At 41.6% G+C, this 21,560-nt stretch overlaps 2 protein-coding genes across 3 annotated transcripts in view; both read left to right on the top strand.

Moving 5' to 3' along the window:
• Positions 1-12,093, top strand: part of LOC130072084 (uncharacterized) — a 52,758-nt gene extending 40,665 nt beyond the window's left edge. Inside the window, 2 exon segments of the mRNA XM_056237021.1 lie at positions 8,170-8,286; positions 11,767-12,093. Coding sequence (XP_056092996.1) covers positions 8,170-8,286; positions 11,767-11,877 — 228 coding nt within the window. The 3' untranslated portion in view covers positions 11,878-12,093.
• Positions 12,094-18,142: 6,049 nt separating this feature from the next.
• Positions 18,143-21,560, top strand: part of pmt (phosphoethanolamine methyltransferase) — a 30,352-nt gene continuing 26,934 nt past the window's right edge. Inside the window, exons 1-3 of one of the 2 annotated variants that reach the window (XM_056237020.1) lie at positions 18,143-18,164; positions 19,704-19,881; positions 21,372-21,527. In XM_056237020.1, coding sequence (XP_056092995.1) covers positions 19,721-19,881; positions 21,372-21,527 — 317 coding nt within the window. In that variant the 5' untranslated portion in view covers positions 18,143-18,164; positions 19,704-19,720. Of the gene's footprint in view, positions 18,165-18,351; positions 18,523-19,703; positions 19,882-21,371; positions 21,528-21,560 lie in introns of those variants that run through there. The other variant, XM_056237019.1, reaches the window with a different exon arrangement.

Genomic DNA, 21,560 nt, shown 5'->3' on the forward strand with positions numbered 1-21,560 from the left:
TGTGTTCCTCGACGCGCCCATTTCCCCGACGGGCCTCTTCGGATCTTCCGTCAAAGATTTTGCGGAAAGATTTGTCGAAGTTCAAAAAACGTCACAGGCTTTGAAGCACTTCCTCCCGAAGCGCGCTAGCTCTGCAGCAGGTCGCCCTAAACAGCCGTCTGCTCGAAGCTCTCAGCCAAAGCCTCCGCCCGCCGCCGCTTCACAGCGTCACCAGGCCCGGGATCAGAGACCGCGCTCTCGCTCTTCTGGCCGCCGCCCCCCTCCGCGCGGGCCCCGGCCGAGGATTGAGATCAAGCCCGAGGCCTCAAAGTCGTCCTAGCCCTTCTAGGAAAACGACGGTGTTCAAATCCCGCCGCGGCCAGACTTTCACCGAAACATCTCGCTCGTTCAGTTCCAGGAAATGCGACTGTTCCAGTGTATTCTGCAGTAAACAAGTCGGCAACACGGCCCGCTTGCCTGCACACAAACGCCGTTTTCATGGCGACCCAGATATATCACATAAAGAGTGCAATTTCTGGTGTTCCGGCCACAGCCGATGGTGTTATGAGTGTAATAAAAATGCCCACAACCCAGTGCTCATTTCTACACACAGACACAGCCCGCCACAATGCAGGGCTCGCACAAATAAAATCGGCTCATGTCGATTGTGCAACAAATGTAGTGAATGTGCCCACGACCCAGTGCCCACAAACACTACACAATACATGTCCCACGGTTTCTGTAAAAACGAAACCAACACACATAGAGTCAGCCCCGGCCGACGGTGTTTTCAGTGCAGTAAATGTGCCCGCTGTCCCGCGCCCACATTCACTCACAGACATGCTAAGCCCCACGGGGCTCGCCCCGCTCGCTCTTTCTCAGCAGACTGCTATAAGGGAAATGAGCGCGGCCAGGCTGCCCGCCGTGATCGGCGCGCCCCCCGCCTCAGTCACTGCGAACGCAGTGTTCACACTACAGCACGCCAGGGCTCCCTTGTCGTCCCTATCTCACGACCAGAGCCCAAATTCCCTACCCCTAGCTGTTCATGCAAACGCATGGGCACAGCTTCCCGGGATATCAGAATGGGTGCTGAACATTATAAAAAGAGGCTATTCGCTACAGTTTGCTCGACGCCCCCGCTGTTACACGGCGCGCGTCGAATCCACGGTGAAAACAGAAGTAGCCCATCTACTTCGAGCCGGAATAGCGACACTATTGAGCAAAGGGGCAATACAGCCTTTATCTCAAGCTCAGAGCGAAGGGGGTTTGTACAGCAGATATTTTCTGGTCCCGAAAAAAGACGGGAGTCTCAGACCCATTTTAGATCTAAGACAGCTGAACAGAGCGCTTATGAAACGCCGGTTCAGAATGCTCACAACCAGGAAAATCCTCACGCAAATTCGCCAAGGGGACTGGTTTATGTCAATAGATCTGAAGGACGCTTACTTCCAGATACAAGTAGCGTTACGTCACAGGCGTTTCTTGAGATTCGCCTTCGAGGGCCAGGCATATCAATACACAGTCCTACCGTTCAACCTGTCTCTTGCACCCCGTACATTTACAATGTGCATGGATGCGGCTCTCGCACCCCTGAAACTTCGGGGCATGCAAGTTTTGAACTACTTGGACGATTGGCTGATTCTAGCTCGATCTTACTCAGAGCTCATAGAACACAGGGCCATATTACTCGAGCACCTCGAGAATCTGGGTCTCACAGTCAATTGGGCGAAAAGTTCGCTGCTTCCCAGTCAAGAAATAACTTTTCTGGGCACAGAACTGAACTCGCTGTCTATGACAGCGCGACTATCGCCAGAGCGCAGACTGAACATTCAGCGCGCCACGAAATCCTTCCGCCGCGGCCCTATAGTCCCGCTCAAAAGGTTTCAGAAAATGCTGGGTCTCATGGCCTCAGCATCATCAGTGCTCCAGCTGGGTCTGCTTCGTATGCGCCCACTGCAGTGGTGGCTGAAGGCACGAGTACCTCCTCGAGCCTGGGCCTCCGGTCATTTTCGCATCAAGGTCGACCAGAAATGCGTCTCAGCTCTGTTACCTTGGAGAGCGACCGACTGGTACCAGACAGGTGTAAGCCTGGGGACTTCCTCGAGTGTGCAGGTGGTGTCCACGGATGCCTCCACCTCGGGATGGGGAGCGCTGCACCAAGGCAGACCGTTCTTTGGCCTGTGGTCAGAACGAGAGAAGCTCCTACACATAAACTGTCTGGAAATGATGGCAGTCGACAATGCGCTGAGGCGCTTTTGCCCCGAATAAAAGGAGACCACGTCTTAGTCCGCTCGGACAATATGTCGGTGGTAGCCTACATAAATCATCAGGGCGGCATCAGATCCCGAAACCTTTTCAGGCTGACGGAACGCCTCCTGGTTTGGGCTCAGCACAATCTGCGCTCACTGAGAGCAGCACATGTGCCTGGTCACCTGAATCTGGGGCCAGACAGACTGTCCAGAAGCAATGTTCCAGCAGGTGAATGGTCTCTGCACCCGCAGACGGTCCTCCTGCTGTGGGAGACATTCGGCAGAGCGCGGATAGACCTATTTGTGTCTCAAGAGAACGCTCACTGTCCGAAGTTTTTCTCCAAGAGCAAGGATGCGCTGGCCCACGCCTGGCCACGCTGCCCGCTCTATGCTTTTCCTCCAATTTCGCTCCTGCCTCAGGTGCTGGAACGAATCAAGGAAAACAGATGCTCAGTGCTCCTTGTGGCTCCGCTCTGGACGAACCAAGCTTGGTTCCCAGTCCTGATGCAGCTGACGAGTGCTGCCCCATGGCCAATACCAACGAGGAAGGACCTCCTCTCTCAGGCCAAGGGCTCGATTTGGCATCCTCACCCGGAGCTATGGTCCCTGCACGCATGGGCCATCAACGGGTACCCGCAAACCTCCCAGAGGGAGTATTAAACACAATCACGCAGGCCAGGGCGCCGTCCACTAGACGACTCTATGCCGCGAAATGGTCAGTGTTTGCTGGCTGGTGCAGAGCTTGAGGCTTTTCACCCCCAGACTGCGGGATTACGGAAGTCAAGTCAAGTCAAATCATCTTCATTTATATAGCGCTTTTAACAATGGATTGTTTCAAAGCAGCTTTACAGAGATAAACATATAATATAAGGTAACAGATTGTTTTGGCGTTATAGCGGTTCTTGAATAATGTTACTTCCAGCTAAAGTTAACTTTGATTGATTCACCTCCGTCGAAATGATCAGACTTTAAACGCGAACCTGTGATTAACGCAGACGGCGTTCACATGCTCATTCAGAATTCTATAGTTATGTGCTTTTTAAAATATGTGCGCAGGTTTGTAATTCATACAACCCAGCCTAAACAAACTACTTTTCTTGCCTATCAATTTTGATACAGAATTTTGTTTTATTTTATCACTTCGGGGTACTCGAGCCGGAATTCACAACGCTTTATCTGTAGAGTGGGAAAGGGATCCTCCATAGGGAGAGGATAGTGGATACTTCAGCACTGCATTGTCATCGGGTCCAGGCAAAGCTCCCTCGTCAGATCTGGACACGGCCTGGATCCGGCAGGCTGCTGGAAAACCTCGGGATAAACAAAGACACTAATATTAGCGTAGATGCCATTCTTCTTATGATGTAGCGAGTACATCAAGATTTAAGGGAAGTGTTCCCAGTTCCGGCTGACCTAATCTATGCAGCCTAACATTGAATTTATAGAAGTCTATAATGTATTATGTGTATGCTAGGTCAAAGAGATGTGTTTTTAGTCTAGCTTTGAACTGACAGAGTGTGTCTGCTTCCCGGACAATGGTAGGAAGACTGTTCCAAAGTTTTGGTGCTAAATAGGAAAAGGATCTACCGCCTGCAGTCGATTTAGATATTCTAGGTATTATCAACTGGCCGGAATTTTGAGATCGCAATAGACGTGAAGGACTATAATGCGTTAAGAGCTCGCTCAAGTACTGCGGAGCTAAACCATTTAGTGCTTTGTAGGTAATCAACAATATTTAAAAATGTATACGATGTTTAATAGGGAGCCAATGCAGTGTTGACAGAACCGGGCTAATATGGTCATATTTCCTGGTTCTGGTAAGAACTCGAGCTGCGGCGTTTTGAACTAGCTGTAGTTTGTTTATTAAGCGTGCAGGGCAACCACCCAGTAGACCATTACAATAATCTAGCCTTGAGGTCATGAACGCATGGACTAATTGTTCCGCATTTCCCAATGAGAGCATATGGCGTATTTTAGATATATTTTTAAGATGGAAAAATGCAGTTTTACAGATACTAGACACGTGGCTTTCAAAAGAAAGGTTGGTATCAAATAGCACACCCAGGTTCCTAACCGACGACGAAGACTTGACAGAGCAGCCATTAAGTGTTAGACAGTATTCTGGGTTATTACGTGTGGAAGTTTTTTGTCCAATAATTAGAATCTCTGTCTTTTCAGAATTTAGTAGTAGGAAATTACTAGTCATCCAATTTTTTATATCAGCTATGCATTCCGTTAATTTTGTGAATTGGTAAGTTTCGTTGGGTTTTGAAGAAATATACAGCTGAGTATCACCGGCATAACAGTGAAAGCTAACTCCATGTTTCCTAATGATATCTCCTAATGGTAGCATGTACAGAGTGAACAGCAGCGGTCCTAGTACTGAGCCTTGTGGTACGCCATACTGAACTTGTGATCGATAAGACATCTCTTCATTTACTGCTACAAACTGATAACGGTCAGTTAAGTATGATTTAAACCATGCTAATGCAATTCCACTAATGCCAACATAGTTTTCTAGTCTATTTAAAAGAATGTTGTGGTCAATGGTGTCAAATGCAGCACTAAGATCGAGTAACACTAATAGAGAGATACAACCACGATCGGATGATAAGAGCAAATCATTTGTGACTCTAATGAGAGCGGTCTCAGTGCTATGGTACGGTCTAAATCCGGACTGAAAATCCTCGCAGATATCATTTCTTTCTAGAAAGGAACATAGTTGTGAAGATACTGCTTTTTCTAATATCTTTGACAGAAAAGGCAGATTCGAGATCGGCCTGTAATTGACTAATTCTGTAGGATCAAGTTGTGGTTTTTTAACAAGCGGTTTTATCATAGCCAGTTTAAAGGTTTTTGGTACGTATCCTAGAGACAAAGATGAATTAATGATATTAAGAAGAGGATATATGACCTCTGGAAACATCTCTTTCAGTAGCTTAGTCGGTATAGGATCTAACATACAAGTTGTCGATTTAGATGAATTAACGAGTTTGCAGAATTCTTCCTCTCCTATAGCAACAAATAAATCAAATTTTTCCTCATGGAGACTACAATGCACTTCCTGATGCGATACTGTGGTAGACGGTTGCATAGTTATAATTTTGTCCCTGATATTATCAATCTTATAAGTGAAGAAGTTCATAAAGTCATCACTGCTGTGTTGCTTTGACACTTCTGAGCTTGAAGCTTTCTTTTTCGTTAGTTTAGCCACTGTTTCAAATAAATACCTAGGATTATGTTTATTTTCTTCTAATAGGTTTGAAAAATAAGCAGATCTAGCAGCTTTTAAAGCCTCTCTGTAAGCAATCGAGCTTTCTTTCCACGAAATCCGAAATACCTCTAGTTTAGTTTTCTTCCAGTTGCGCTCCATTTTTCTGGCTGCTCTCTTAAGGGCCTGAGTGTGCTCGCTGTACCACGGCATTGGACTATTTTCTTTAATCTTCTTTAAGCGCAACGGAGCAACTGCGTCTAAAGTGCTGGAAAAGAGAGAGTTAAACGTTTCTGTTGCAATATCAAGTTCTTCTAAGCTATCCGGGATGCTGAGATGATGAAACTGATTAGGAAGATTATTGATAAAGCAATCTTTAGTGGCAGAAGTTATAGGTCTAACGTATTTATAACACGGAGTAAGTGTAAGTGCTCTCCTTCCTTCAGGAGCTGCTGGATAAGGGTAGAACCCCATCCACGCTCAAAGTTTATGTGGCGGCCATAGCTGCGTTTACAAAACCCGCGACTGGCCAGTCACTGGGGAAAAATGATCTGGTCATCCGCTTCTTAAAAGGAGCTAAGAGACTGAATCCTCCCAGACCCCCCTCAGTCCCCATGTGGGACCTTTCCACGGTTCTGGAAGCCATGAAAGGTGCCCCGTTTGAGCCGATCCACCTCTCGGACATGAAACACCTGTCATTCAAGACAGCGTTTCTCATAGCGCTCGCTTCAGTGAAGCGCATAGGGGATTTGCAAGCGCTCTCAGTGAGCGCGACGTGTCTGGAATTTTGGAATTTTCTGGAATTTTGTCTGGAAGTCGTACTCAAACCAAGACACGGATACGTCCCTAAATCCCCCAATACGCCATTCAGGGCCCAGGTCATTTCCCTGTCCGCCCTGCCGGTTCATAACGAGGAGATGGGCGAGAGCTTCCTTTGCCCAGTCAGGGCATTAAGAGCTTATGTGTCTCGCTCGTCCGTTTTCAGACAGACTGAGCAGCTATTCGTTTCGTTCAGCGGACGTGCTAAGGGACTTGCCGCGTCGAAACAGAGCCTATCCAGATGGGTAGTTGACGCTATAGCACTGGCATACAGGTCAAAAGGCCTTAAATGCCCTTTAGGTGTTAGAGCGCACTCCACGAGAGGCATGGCCTCATCGTGGGCTTGGTCTAGCGGGATTGCCTTACAAGATATCTGTATGGCGGCAGGCTGGGCCTCCCCGTCTACATTTATAAGGTTTTATAACCTAGAGGTTCCCGCCTTACAGGCTAAACTACTGTCGGTATAAAATCAAGTACTTTCTGCCCCACTGCTTCGGCGCAGAATACTACAATCGCTAGAGCACCGCTCGCTGACTGATAAAATTACCCCATGGGCAAAAGTAAGACCCATACTGTTACACAGTTCGGGCCGAATATTTTCACCCTGACTGTATAAAACACTGTGACAGTGATTAGCTCCCTTGGATGCTAACTTATTGGGAATGAAGCTGTTAGCCTCTCTTCTCAGACTCTCTGTGAGTCCTTGGTGATTGTACATTATATGAGCCCCGGGCACCTGCCCTTGGGACTTTGGTGTTGGATCCCAGCACACACGGCGTTTTACACTGTGTTCCCCTAGCGTAAGATATTACGCAGTACGAGAGAACCTCTCGTAAGAGAACGTACTCGGTTACTAACGTAACCTCGGTTCTCTCTAGAAGAGGGAACGAGTACTGCGTATCTTGCCGTGCCTGCAACACACTCTGGTTCGCTTCGGCGATGAAAAACCAGTGATATCAGTGAAAAGCCCATCGAGCCATATTTATAGGGCTAGGCCATGCCTACTCTGGCGGGAAGGTGACGCAGTGGGCGGGAAGCGCCCCCATTGGACCGTCACCGAAGGGCCTCTCTCGATAGGCTGCTGCAGTTGCCGCAGGACAGCCAATAGACACGCAAGCCGCCTTTGCCTATGTCTATATGCTGCCGCAACGCGTTTTACATTAATTCAAAATTAAGGATAATTTTTTGGCTTCAATATCTCGTGGAAAAGAGGTTTTCCCCGAACGTAAGATATTACGCAGTACTCGTTCCCTCTTCTAGAGAGAACCGAGGTTACGTTAGTAACCGAGTACGTTTGTCGCTTCTCTACATTTCTTAGAGTAGCATAAGCCAGACAAGGGAGGGATTCAAGGAAAAGGAAAGATTTTTTTATTTTTTATTATGAGGTTAAGTGCTCACGGAAGAGATGAGTTTTTAGCTGGCTTTTGAATGTTGTCAGGGATTCTGCATTCGTGAACGAGAATGTTCTGGAGGGTGATTTTGTGGCTCTCTGTGATGATACCATGAGCCGTCACTCATTGACCGATCGTAGGCTGCTGGTAGGGATGTAGACTCGTAAGAGCGAGTGAAAGTAGGAGGGAGCTGAGCCTGTGGTCGATCTGTAAGCAAGGTTGGAGAGGCTGGTTCAAATCCCGCTCGGAGCAGTGCGAGTAGAACTGGAGGGGTTACAGTTGGTGCCGTGACCCGGATGGGAGTGAGTGTAACAGAGGCAAGCTAGTAAGAGCTGTGTGTTAGCGTCCCTATTAGCGTGTCTGCCTCCCATGCCCGAAGATGCTTGTTTGAATCCCGCTCTGAGTGGGTTGAGTAGGACTGGTTACTTTTATTGTACGTGCCAAGCAAAGTTGGCACAGGAACAAAAAGCTTGTTTATCCACCATGATTATGATAATATTGAGTGTATTTGTGTGTTTTTCAGTTCCTGAGCGAGGTGGGATTCAGAAATGTTCGCGCAGAGGACAGGACAGACCAATTTATTCAGTTGATAAAGACTGAACTGCAGAGAGCCGAGGACATGAAAGATGAGTTTATACAGGTAAACAAACACACACATACACACACTTTTATGCTCATGCAAAATCTGCATTACATTTACAACCTCACATTTGCATGCACACTGTTGGAGGAAATATTTTATTTCCCCTTTTCCCTTTTATTTCACTCATTTTTAATGACTGTAAATAAAAAATACAGTCATTAAAGGGGTCATGCACTTTTTCAAGTTGATTGTACTGAAATGTGTGTTGGCAGTGCCTGTAAACAACCATCATATAATGATAAAAATCCATCCAGTGTTTTTGTTTTAATCTCCTTATAGAGAGCCTTAGTCCGTCCCCTCCGCTTCCGGCTCATGGGACCTTATTTCGGAAAAAAATATATATGGCAGTCAATGGCAAGAGACAACTTATCTTTTTATTCCGTCTGAACTGTGCCCTGAATTACACATATGATGTTTGTCAATTTAAAAGTTAATTCTGAAAGTCAAGAAAGTCGCAGTTTGTCATAAAACAGAAGAGTAACATTTAGTTTTATGTGAAAATCGCTCGATGAACTACAACGAGCGAAACAACGAGCGAGATCCGCTGCTCGTGTGTGTGCAGTCTGGTACAAAACACTCAGGCATGACGGCGTAACGTTACGATTATAACGTAAGACTATAGAAACAATGACAGACGTTAGCTTCAGTAAAGTTAGCTTCAGTAAAGTTAGCATCAGTAAAGTTAGCTTCAGTAAAGTTAGCATCAGTAAAGTTAGCATCAGTAAAGTTAGCTTCAGTAAAGTTAGCTTCAGTAGAGTTAGCTTCAGTAAAGTTAGCTTCAGTAAAGTTAGCTTCAGTAGAGTTAGCTTCAGTAAAGTTAGCTTCAGTAAAGTTAGCTTCAGTAAAGTTAGCTTCAGTAAGGTTAGCTTCAGTAAAGTTAGCTTCATTCATTGAGAGAAAATGTGCACCTTTGGGGTTTGTAGTCTTTGTAATTACGTATTTTCACAGTCTTATACCTCAACAGTTTTACATCAAACTGTGACTTTCTTGACTTTAAAATGTATCTTTTAAATTGACAAACATCATATGTGTAATTGAGGGCACAATTCAAACGAGATCAAAATATTTGTTGTCTCTCGCCATTGACTACCATACAATATTTTTCCGAAATAAGGTCCCATGGTGGTCGACCGGAAGGGGAGGGACTTAGGCTCTCTATATGTTTTCCCCTGCCTCAAATCGAGCCGTTCGACCGTGTGACGTCACTAAATCGGACGCCCCGCCCACAATTGTTGATTGACAGCAGCGTTTCAACACAGACCCGCCCTGAGCGAGCTGTCATCATAGTCCGTCATTGTTGATACGCTGGAGCAGAATGGCGTCTAAGCGATTGTGGTGTTCTGTTCTTGGGTGTAATAATGAACACAGTAATTTTTATGTTCCTAAACCCGAACCGCTGAAGACGCAGTGGCTGAGTTTTGTTTTCGAAGGGAATATTCCCCACGAGCGACGTCAATGCTTTCATGTTTGCGCGAATCATTTCTCACCAGGTTTACACTCAGGGTACATTACGGTATGTTTTCTATGTACAACGTTCTCAATATAATTCATAATCCCACGTTTATAATGAACAACGCGTTATGGTGATTGTGTTATTACAAATTGTGTACGTATCCATCAGTAAACACATAGCGTTCGTATCTCACTACTCTACCCTGCCAGTACATTCAAACTAAGATAGATCAAAATGACATTATGTTAACTAATCATTCAGAAACGTCCTGATCGAGCCTTAATTGTCAAACTTCTTTGCGGCCGTCATCTTGTTCGGGGTCCGACTCCGGTACAAACTGAAACGGTTGCACAGATGTGTCCTCAGAGACTCCCGCTGCCATTCTCTCTCCAAAATATACCCTCAACTGTTGTCAAGGAAACACTCCACGTTAGGGCAGTCACGATGTTAGATTTTTCACACCCCGGTTAATCGATATATCGCGATATCTATAGAATTAATAAGAGGGGAGGGGGGGTAGTTATCAGTCAAATTAATTTTTACTTTGTTTATATAGTTTTTCTTTTTCACTCAACAAACATAAGGGTACAAACAAGAAAATCAAGTGCAAATACAAATACAAAAAAAAAGATGTTAATAATCACCCTTTATTAAATGTATGAACACAGAAACCCCCTGTTAACAGGTTAATGTCACGTTTCCCATTCCATGACTCGTAAAATAATCGCAATGTATTCTCTGTAAAATTGCGTAATCTGCAGGGTGATGGACACAGAGATGGTAAAAAGGTTGATGGCTACACATTCTGCAGCGCCGCGTCGCGTGTAGGACAACTCGAGGTATCGCACCGGACGCGCACTTTCTCAGTTTATGGCCAGCAGTATTCTTATGTTTAAGGAGATTATGAAATTAAGATAATGTCTGTACTATGTTATGATTGTACTGTACAATTAAATACAATAGTTGCTGAGTCTGTGATCTGAACACTTTACCTCAGACTCAGCATCCATTAACTGAATGAATTGAGAATATCACCTGAAAATCCGATAACATCAGCAATTTTCATTCAAGCAGCTGATTTCTGTAAATTAATGTAAAACTAAATGTACATTGCAGCACAGTGTGAAGTCATTTACGATGATTTGCGACAAATATAATGTAAATTTAATATAAAACTATGTAAATGGCGCTCTGTGTCACGGCAGGATTTTGAACAAGAGCCGTTGCTGGGCGCCGCGGACAGACGCCCGAATGGCACAACCGGTGTGTGTACACTCGAAGTGAAAATGTGTTCGAATTTTAAAGACGTGGCCCTGCGCTTCTCGTCCGGTGTGCGACCCCTTTAAAGTGCTGTTTTCTTTTGAGCCGAAGAACTCCCATTCAGGCGAGCTTACGTTTTTCGGGTGTGGACAGACTCTCTCGCTCAGACGACGTTCTTCTCAGAGTAGCTGCGCGGCCCGGGCTGCGTCTTCTTCTTTGATAGGTGTCAGCGGGTGCAATACAGCTGAGACATCAACCAGGTACTCGCGTATCAACCAGGTACTATTTACGTGTCATGTTTTCATAACAGTCCTATTCATTTTAAACATTGTGGTTATCGCCAATACCGGTATATCGCCACACTCTAAATTAACACGATGTCGATATTTCATGCTTTGAATATCACGATTATCGTAAACACCGGTATATTGCGACACCCCTACTCCACGTGTGTTGTGTCAAAGCACCACAGAACAAAGGGGCGGAGTCAACAAATCTCATTATCATTTAAAGACACATGCACTTAAACGGCGTGCTGAAAACAGAGCTGTTTTTGACCAGATAAAATTAGTGTTTTCTTACAATACTGATGAAAATTTGTAATTAAAGTATATTACAAACATTTCATTTAGACCCTAAAGAATCAAATTAACTTGTATGAAAATGGCATTATATGACCCCTTTAAAAACGAGTTTAGCCAGTTTGTCTGAATATTGTTGGGAATGTCATGCACGCATGCTGATAATCACTGTCTCCTTCACAGGAGTTCTCTAAGGACGACTATGATGCCATTGTAAAGGGATGGACAGAGAAACTGCTGCGCTGTGAGACAGGAGACCAACGCTGGGGGCTTTTCTATGCCACCAAAGAATGAGAGAGAGGAGGAATCCAACTAATGATCAAATCAGAATCACTATTTTTCAGATTAAACTCAGTGTTAATTCTGTGAATTGCACAAAAGTGTTGCAAGACCAACATACTCTTATGCAGCATAAGTGAATAAAATACCACTTTCCTTTACTCTTTTTCTTTGTTGATTTGAATTTATATGCTTGTGCTTTTAAAGTGTTTGATAAAATCCTCAAAATTCCATGTGCAGTAAAGGTCTATAAAATGTGTTAACACACAATGAGCTTCAGACCTTATTATGAGCTGCAGATAAACACACAAAAGGAGAGAACAAACCAAAAAAATATAAATGTATAAATGTGTGCGTAAAAAAAAGGTGTGAGTACATTTTGTAGGCTGTGAATGCGTAGAAAATTATATAAGTAGAAGAATGACCCCTCATAAAAGCAAATGTGATGCATACATATATATGCACACGCACACACACACACACACCTATATATATATATATATATATATATATACCTATCTATCTATTTATACATATTTATTATATGTACATACACTCACCTAAAGGATTATTAGGAACACCATACTAATACTGTGTTTGACTCCCTTTCGCCTTCAGAACTGCCTTAATTCTACGCGGCATTGATTCAACAAGGTGCTGAAAGCATTCTTTAGAAATGTGGGGGCCATTTTAGTACAGTAAACTCATTGTCATGTTCAAGAAACCAATTTGAAATGATTCCAGCTTTGTGACATGGTGCATTATCCTGCTGGAAGTAGCCATCAGAGGATGGGTACATGGTGGCCATAAAGGGATGGACATGGTCAGAAACAATGCTCAGGTAGGCCGTGGCATTTAAACGATGCCCAATTGGCACTAAGGGGCCTAAAGTGTGCCAAGAAACCATCCCCCAACCATTACACCACCACCACCAGCCTGCACAGTGGTAACAAGGCATGATGGATCCATGTTCTCATTCTGTTTACGCCAAATTCTGACTCTACCATCTGAATGTCTCAACAGAAATCGAGACTCATCAGACCAGGCAACATTTTTCCAGTCTTTCAACTGCCCAATTTTGGTGAGCTCTTGCAAATTGTAGCCTCTTTTTCCTATTTGACCACAGAACCTAAACCTCTGGGTAGGAGAGGATCCCTCTTGTCCTTTGTGTTCATCACCTGCCACATTAAGGCACATTTTGACAGGATGTAAGGTGGCTCTTAGCCAAGGTCGGTTTACTTGGCTCCATGACCAAGTACTGCGATGTTTGGCTTTAGCATTGGAAGGCAAGCGTAGTATGACCAATAAGTTGCCGCCTGTTCTAGCAAAACATTACACTCAGAAGACAATATTCCTCCGCCCAGGCGAGCAACCACCAAGAAAATGTGTTAACACCAATTCTCGCCCAGGACAACTGGAAGCTGCTAGGGACTGGAAGATGCTGGCTGATCTTGATCAACGGCTTATTTTTCCACCTGAGATTGCCACCACTAACCTACGACCAGATATTGTTTTGTGGTCTGGATCAGCACGCATTGTTCAACTGAAAGAGTTAACAGTGCCATGGGAGGATGCGGTAGATGAGGCATATGAGAGGAAGAAACTGCGGTATATGCTCATCTGGCCACTGAAGCAGAACAGCGAGGATGGAGAGTCCAGGTTTACCCAGTGGAAGTGGGTTGTCAAGGTTTTGTGGCCGCCATGCTACGGTTTCGTAGAATTCTTGAAAAACTTGAGTCTGTTGGTTTATTTGTATAGGTTGTATAGTATTTACAGTCATTACGTTCAGTGGTAGGTGGTATGCCATACGGAACCGTTGTCCACTGGGACGCCAGAGTCACTGTCGAGCCCTCTTGAAGGTGCCCACTTGAAGACCCTAGAGATGTCCCCTACTCGGCTCAATCCAGACGGTTGTCGTGGTGGTCCTGTTGTTGCAGCCGTCGCGTGTGCTGACGCGCCAAGTACACTGCAGCCGTTAACGCCGGACAGAAGAGGGGTGTCACACCACCATATGGAAAGAAGTGTAAATGGATGGAGAAGCATAGTTTACTGTAAAGCTACGTCTTAGTGTTGCTTATCTTGGCGAAAGCCGAGTACAAATTAGCATGAAGTTTTAACATCTACTCTCGTGTAATGGAAATCCTATTTGTAGTGGAGATGAGTGGTACCCGGTGGGGTCTTCTGCTGTTGTAGCCCATCCGCCTCAAGGTTGTGCGTGTTGTGGCTTCACAAATGCTTTGCTGCATACCTCGGTTGTAACGAGTGGTTATTTCAGTCAAAGTTGCTCTTCTATCAGCTTGAATCAGTCGGCCCATTCTCCTCTGACCTCTAGCATCAACAAGGCATTTTCGCCCACAGGACTGCCGCATACTGGATGTTTTTCCCTTTTCACACCATTCTTTGTAAACCCTAGAAATGGTTGTGCGTGAAAATCCCAGTAACTGAGCAGATTGTGACATACTCAGACCGGCCCGTCTGGCACCAACAACCATGCCACGCTCAAAATTGGAATTATGATGTACCATAAAAACAGACTGATAAAGGCCCATGAGAAAGTTGGCTGCCAAATCAATTTACTGGATTCATTAATCTGCACAAAAAAGCTAAAATGCCTGTTTCATTTTATTATTATCCATTCCTCAAGATTTCACAGATATTGTGAAAAAAAAAAAAAAAACAGTGCAAAAAACCTTTAACAGATTTTTAAGACAACAACTGGCCATTTGGTGTAAGTATCATTAGCCGCGTTTCCATTACCCTTCAAATTGCGCAAATTGTAATTGCGAATTGAAAATACGCCCAATGGAAACACGTCAATAGTTTTTATTCATTTTTATTAAAATTTTTGTTTTTGTTATTTTAGGACAACTACCCCGGCCTTAACATGTCACAAACGTCAAATTCATATATATTTTTTATTATGCTTGTGACGTCACTTTAAGTGGCTCACAATCAGTCCACGTCGTTTACAATAAAATAATTTGAATCCAAATTATTCAATAAAATAATTAGAGAAAAAAGAACAGAAATAGAAAGAAATGAACACATAAACGCAGTGCACTGTCAGTCGGCCTAGAATACTGAAATGGGGTCTTGAAATAATTTTCCGTTGTGAATCATTAGCCCATCACTCAGCTGTTTGTTTAACACGTACAGTGGTTTAAATAGCACATGATTTGGCAATGGGATAATCTGTTCAAATCCCAGAGACTATGATCAACATCACACCACAGTTCAGCGCTGAGAGTCCAGGTCAGAACACACTGGACTATGAGCTCGTGTTTACACCGTGATTGTTGGACCCATGATAAATATGAAGATGGTAAACTAGACTACTAGAGTAATACCAGTACTTCACTGCCATATGAGCAAATACAATGGGATTATACACATAAAAACAGACCAATGCTGCAACATTACAATGATAGTACAATACAACACACAGCACTGTAAATACAGTATTGTAATACAGCATAAAACAAACATATAAAAATACAATTATAATCTACAAATATGTGTATATACTGTAAGTGTTCTTAGTATGTATACCGTTATGTATTTCAATAGAGGGCTTTGGTTTAATGATTTTTAATGAATAATTAGGGCATTCTGGGAGTTTATGGTGGGTTAATAAACAGCATGTCTTGCTCTTATCATCTGTCCTTAGCTGAACTCTGCTCCACTATCTCAATATAAAGTTCGAGATGACATGTAGACATGTACTATTATATTATTTCACTGGTGTCATCTTGTTAGTTTAAGCCTGTTTGTGAAGAGTTAAATTGTCAAGCTATTATAGCAACGTGATCTAAATTATTAGGAAGACCAAGTGGATTTATTGCATTGTACTTAAAATCAGAGTTTATAGTTGGTAATATTTTATGTTTTTAAATGAAGTCTCTTATGCATTTCTTTGATCAAAAATGGTCAGGTTTTTGCAAACAGAACCCAAACGCAGAACATCCAGGGAAACTCAATAAGATCTATGTTGAAAAATAAAAGCAATACAAAAACTGGGCAAAAGCAAAGGAAAATGACACGATGTGACACGTCAAACGTGTATGCAAATATGACTTTTAGTGATGTTTTATTGTAGTAGGCTGGTATGATTTACTTGGACTGATGGTTGTAATGGGGAATGGTTGAATTAATTAATTAATAGTTGTATTTGAGTGACTAATTACATTTTATATTGTATATTTTGTATTGTAATTCACCTGCTCGGGGACTACAGATGGAAACTAGCTTAAGCTAAATCTGGTGCAAAGCATCTTTAATTCATGTTTTTTGCACATTGTCCCTGTTGAAATAAATAAACTAAACTAAACTAAACTAAACATGAGATCCACGACTAGGCCGACCGGTGAGGACACGAGTGCTAATACAACACGAACCAGCACAGGACATATACAGAGGAGAATTCATAGGGAAGTAAATCAGGAGGGTAACAAAGGAGAGCCGGGGGGGCAAATAACCCCAAAATCAGGTCACATGAGGCTGGGGCCATGAAGAGCACATGACACACAGAAATAAGCAAACGCATGTGCAAAGGCTTACGGCAACCCGCCATGACAGAAGCCATGTTCTCACACAAACACCGAAACACAAGACATAAGAGTGAACGCACAGCCCAGAGGGAACAACCCCGAAACCACACAGTCCCACGAGGACAAGACGAACAACATGAGTGTCAGGGTCCTGTCTCAACACACTAAAAATGAACCCAGCCAAGGTAACAGGACCCTGGCCAAAATACAGTAAATACAGTAATATTGTGAAACAGCATTGCAGTTTAAAAGAGCTGTTTTCTACTGACTACACGTCATGGGGAAATCTCAGTCAAAATAAGATACACCGGTGTTTTGCCAGATGAGAAGTTGTATCATCTTTTTACTATTTTAATTAATTTTACTCTAATTCGTTTTATAACTGTATCATTTATCTCCTTTAATTCATTTTAAACTGCTTTAATTCCCCCTGCCTTTATTTTGTGTCTATTTTCTATATGCAAAGCTCTGAATTGCTATAATGTGATTATTATAATTACTAAAGCTTTTGAATTTTCCTTGCATTTTCCTTGCTTTTATTGTGTGATTATTTCCTCTCTATGTAAAACACTTTGAATTGCCACAGTGTATGAAATGTGCTATATAAATAAACTTGCCTTACTGTATTTTAAAGTGTAATTTATTCCTGTGATCAAAGCTGAATTTTCAGCATCATTACTCCAGTCTTCAGTGTCACATGATCCTTCAGAAATCACTCTAATATGATGATTTGATGCAAAAAAAAAAAAACATTTCTGATTATAATAAATGATGAAAACAGTTGTGCTGCTATTTGGGGTTATTTTATGAATAGAGAGTTCAAAAGAAAAGAAAAAAAATTTAAATACAATCTTTTGTAACATCATAAATGTCTTTATTGTCACTTTGATCAGTTTAATGTGTCCTTGCTGAATAAAAGCTAATCTTATTTAGCTTGTTTGTTGTTGTTACACTTTTTTTCCTTCATATAGCCTATTTGTTACATTTGCGGTTATCATGATGATATTTCTCATAAATGTCAGCTCAGGGCAGGTGGTCAAATTTGTATGTTTAATATGTTATAATATTAGGCCTAATATAATGATTTCTACACACAACAGCTTGATACATCTATGGTAATGTTCAACAGCTGCTCATTTGATTAAATATAGCTCTAGTGTTGTTGTTTATTTATTTATTTGACCTTTTTTAATGTAGCCAGTAATAAAATGTTACAAATAAAAATATCCTGAGAAATAAGGTATATGGGGCAGTTTCAAAAAGTAGCATAATTGTTGAACTCATGGAGTAGAGTGACTTATTCCCCTTTTTCTCTATTGAATACATAACAATTTGTGGAATCTTTTTCTGCTAAACGAAATTTTAAAACGTTTTTTATTTTTTCAACATTTAACAAAATTCGATACAAAACAAATACAAATACAGCCTACAACGTGAATACAATCGAAAACAGCGCAATAGGTGATTGAATTAACATATGAATTATCATATTAAACTGCTGGCTTCTTTCCAGCAGTTTTTGGTCAGAATGCATGAGGCAATATTACGCAACGAGCGCGCATTCCTGTCCGGCGCGCGCACGGAGACGCGTCAGCACTTTCCCAGCAGAAGCCGGTGCTCGTGCACAGCTGTGATTATTACGTTACGGTTTCAGCTTGTTTTATAACAATTCCGCGTCATCATTAGTTTTTTCAGATCGTGTCGCTGGCGGTGTTCTGAGAAGGGGGATCTTCTACATTTCTCCAATCAGAAAGTGTAAGGATATGGTCTCATTCAGCTCTGACGCCTCCCTCTCCATACAATGTGTTCATGAGTGAACGCGCATCCAGTTCGGACGTAAGGTGTAAAACTGAGGTGGGGAATCCCGTCCCAACATCATCCCTCCGGATTTCATTAGCATTATTATTCACGCTAAAGCGCATGTCTCCTCCCCTCGCCCTACAGTGGCCGGCGGGTTTATGAGTCCCGAGACACACAGACTCGGACAGGACAGCGCGCATGAGTGTTTAGAGGCGGGCTCAACACATTATTCTGCTGTCAAAGAGTTTGATTTATATCTGTATATACATTTTTCTAATTATATTGTATTTTATTTCACTGATCATGGACCAAGGTAAGACAATCACCCATGGATTTTTTCCCCCCAATGTCAATATTTTTGTCTTTTACACAAATATTGCTTGAATGAGGTGATGAAATGAAACTTACCTGATGGGGCATTTTAAACAAGATCTCATCTCTGTTTTCAGACATTTCTCAGTTTAGTCTTACAGAGTAGAGCTTTAAATTATTGCTTTGACCATGACATCATTGTTGGGATTTAATTATAATTGTATACATTTTGCAAACTGGTATTTCACTGTCAAAAAAAAAAAAAAAAAAAAGTACAAAAGTACAAAAGCTCTCTTAAAGGGGTGCTACCCCTTTAAAAGGTAGGGGAGAACCGGGGCGAAAGTAACACGGGACGAAAGTAACAAAGCGATTTTACTGTCAGAAAAAGAAAAGAAAAACGCTCTCACAGGGGTGCTACCCCTTTAAAAGGTACCAATATTAACCATTTAGGTACTGATATGTACATTTTATAGATACTAATATGCTCTATAATGTACAAAGGTGTATCTTTTGATCAGTGACAGCTTTTGTACCTTTTTTTTCAGAGAATGTAGGGTCGATGGGCAGTGATCTGTCAAAAAAGAAAAACCTGCTACCTTAAATTTTTTTAAGTACAATAAACTTGGCATTACATTACAACAACTTAAATGATATTAAACTGACTTAAAATGAGTTGAATCTCGTATAACTTAAAAAATAAAGTTTAAAATCGCTTAACTTATTTTAATGAGTTGAAGTTATGTAAAAGTTATATCATGTCATATCATTATGTCATAACTTATTGATCATGTCATTTTTTACAGTGAGAGAGCAGCCAGAGATTTGCTAAATCGAAATAAAATTAAAATACCTTTACACACTCAAAAAATGTTATCCTTTTTTAAGATTTACAAATTTTATAGTAAAATTCCATCAAATTGAATATAATAATCCTTATTCAATTGTTCAATGAAAAAATGTAAGAATTATTTGATTCAATTTGATGGAATTTCACTATTAATAGAATGTGTAAATCTTAAAAAAATTGTAAGTGCAAGTTTTAAACGTAACACTTGTTTTATACATATTTTACTCAAAATTCACTACAAATATGCATTGAAAATCTGCAGAATTACTATAGTCAATTTTTGTGAAGGTATAAGCATGAAGAGAAAATCATCCCTACCTGGTTTGCCTCCACAGAAACCGAGAGGAACACGATGATGGAGTTCTGGAAGGAACATTCGAAGTTGGCAACGGTAGAGGAGATGATGCTGGACTCGAATGCGCAGGAACTGACCCAACACGAGCTGCCCGAGATCCTCTCCATGCTCCCTTGTCTGGCTGGTTCTGATGTGCTGGAACTTGGTGCTGGAATTGGGTCAGTGTGATCACATTAGATTAGACCATTGGACCTCTGATATTTGGGTGAACCATACGAACATGCACAGATCATATGTCACCCTGAAATAAAAAGCAAAGGAATTTATCTTTTGCATAATGAAAATGAAACACATTTTCATGACAAATTCTCCACAAATTCGAATTACTGGGATCTATCCAGATGTTTTACTTAGAATACTCAGTATCCTCAATGCAATGAATACCTTATACAATATATCCAAGATATATCACATGATCCTTCAGAAATCATTATAATATCTGATTTGCTGCTCAGGAAACATTTCTTGATTTTTCCAATAAAGTTGAAAGCAAGTTGTGCTGCTTAATATTTTTGTAGAAAAAATATTCCCAATGCATTGGTTATTCTAATGAGATTCAACAAAAAGTACAGTACAACAATGATGTGTTAACTTATTAACTATTATACTTACTATTTACAAGATATCAAAGATGTATTTACAAACAATATATAATTTTTATCATAATTTTTCACACAATAGTACGGAGTCCCCCTAGTCCCACTTTGTCAAAAAAAATTATTATAACTATCTCGTGGCCTCAAGATAAGTAACTCGTGGCCTCAAGATAGTATCTCGTGGCCTCAAGATAGTAACTCGTGGCCTCAAGATACTATCTTGAGGCCACGAGTTACTATCTTGAGGCCACGAGATACTATCTTGAGGCCACGAGTTACTATCTTGAGGCCACGAGATACTATCTTGAGGCCACGAGTTACTTATCTTGAGGCCACGAGATAGTTATAATAACATTTTTTGTCAAAGTGGGACTAGGGGGGCTCCGTACTATTGCAGGAATGAGGGAAATTAAAAAAATTCACAATATAACGTTCCTAAAAAAATAATTAATTTTATTTTAATATTGAGATGTATGACATGTTCTTTTGACAGGTTTAATAATATATTTATTTTTAAACCAAATTAGGCTCTTAAATTTCCATCTTGTTCTGCATCTGATTTATTTATTATTTGAGGTCATCATATGTGTGGAATTATTTACATTTATATTTATTTATTTAATTTTCAAATGAGGAAATTGAAAAGCACTTTGTCACAGAGCCAATTGTATATACAAGCATACACTGTAATAGAAATTGTGTAAAACTATTTTCACTCACAAATTACTAGTAAATTTCACAAACAAACTAACAGCAAGTAACACATTGAAATAAACGTGAAATTTTGAGGTAGAAAAACTGAAAATGTGCTTGTAAAATATATTCGAAAAATAATTTTTACAGTGTACAATTATATGCGGCAATAAAATTTTATGTGCCAGGGAATATACTGAGATACTCCTAGTCAAATGAGAATGATGGAAATCTGATGAAAATCGAATGAAATTTAAATTGTGAGGTCAAATCTTGTGGTGATCTGTTTCTTGGCCAGTACTGAGCTTTTAAGCACGCTTTATTTGCTCCATTGTTACCATGACCTTTGCTCTTTTTAGCCGGTACACACGTCACCTCATTGGCAAGGCCCGTCACGTGATCGCTGTGGACTTCATGGAGAAGTTTGTGGAAAAGAACAGGGAGGAAAACAGTCACCTGGGCAACGCTGAGTTCATCCAAGCTGACGTCACAAAGCTGGACTTCCCTAAACACAGGTGAGAGAAAAACACTTCAGCAAAACATGAATA

Source organism: Rhinichthys klamathensis, unplaced genomic scaffold (assembly GCF_029890125.1).
Source record: "Rhinichthys klamathensis goyatoka isolate OS25496 unplaced genomic scaffold, OSU_Roscu_1.1 h1tg000475l_1, whole genome shotgun sequence".
Taxonomy (NCBI): domain Eukaryota; kingdom Metazoa; phylum Chordata; class Actinopteri; order Cypriniformes; family Leuciscidae; genus Rhinichthys; species Rhinichthys klamathensis.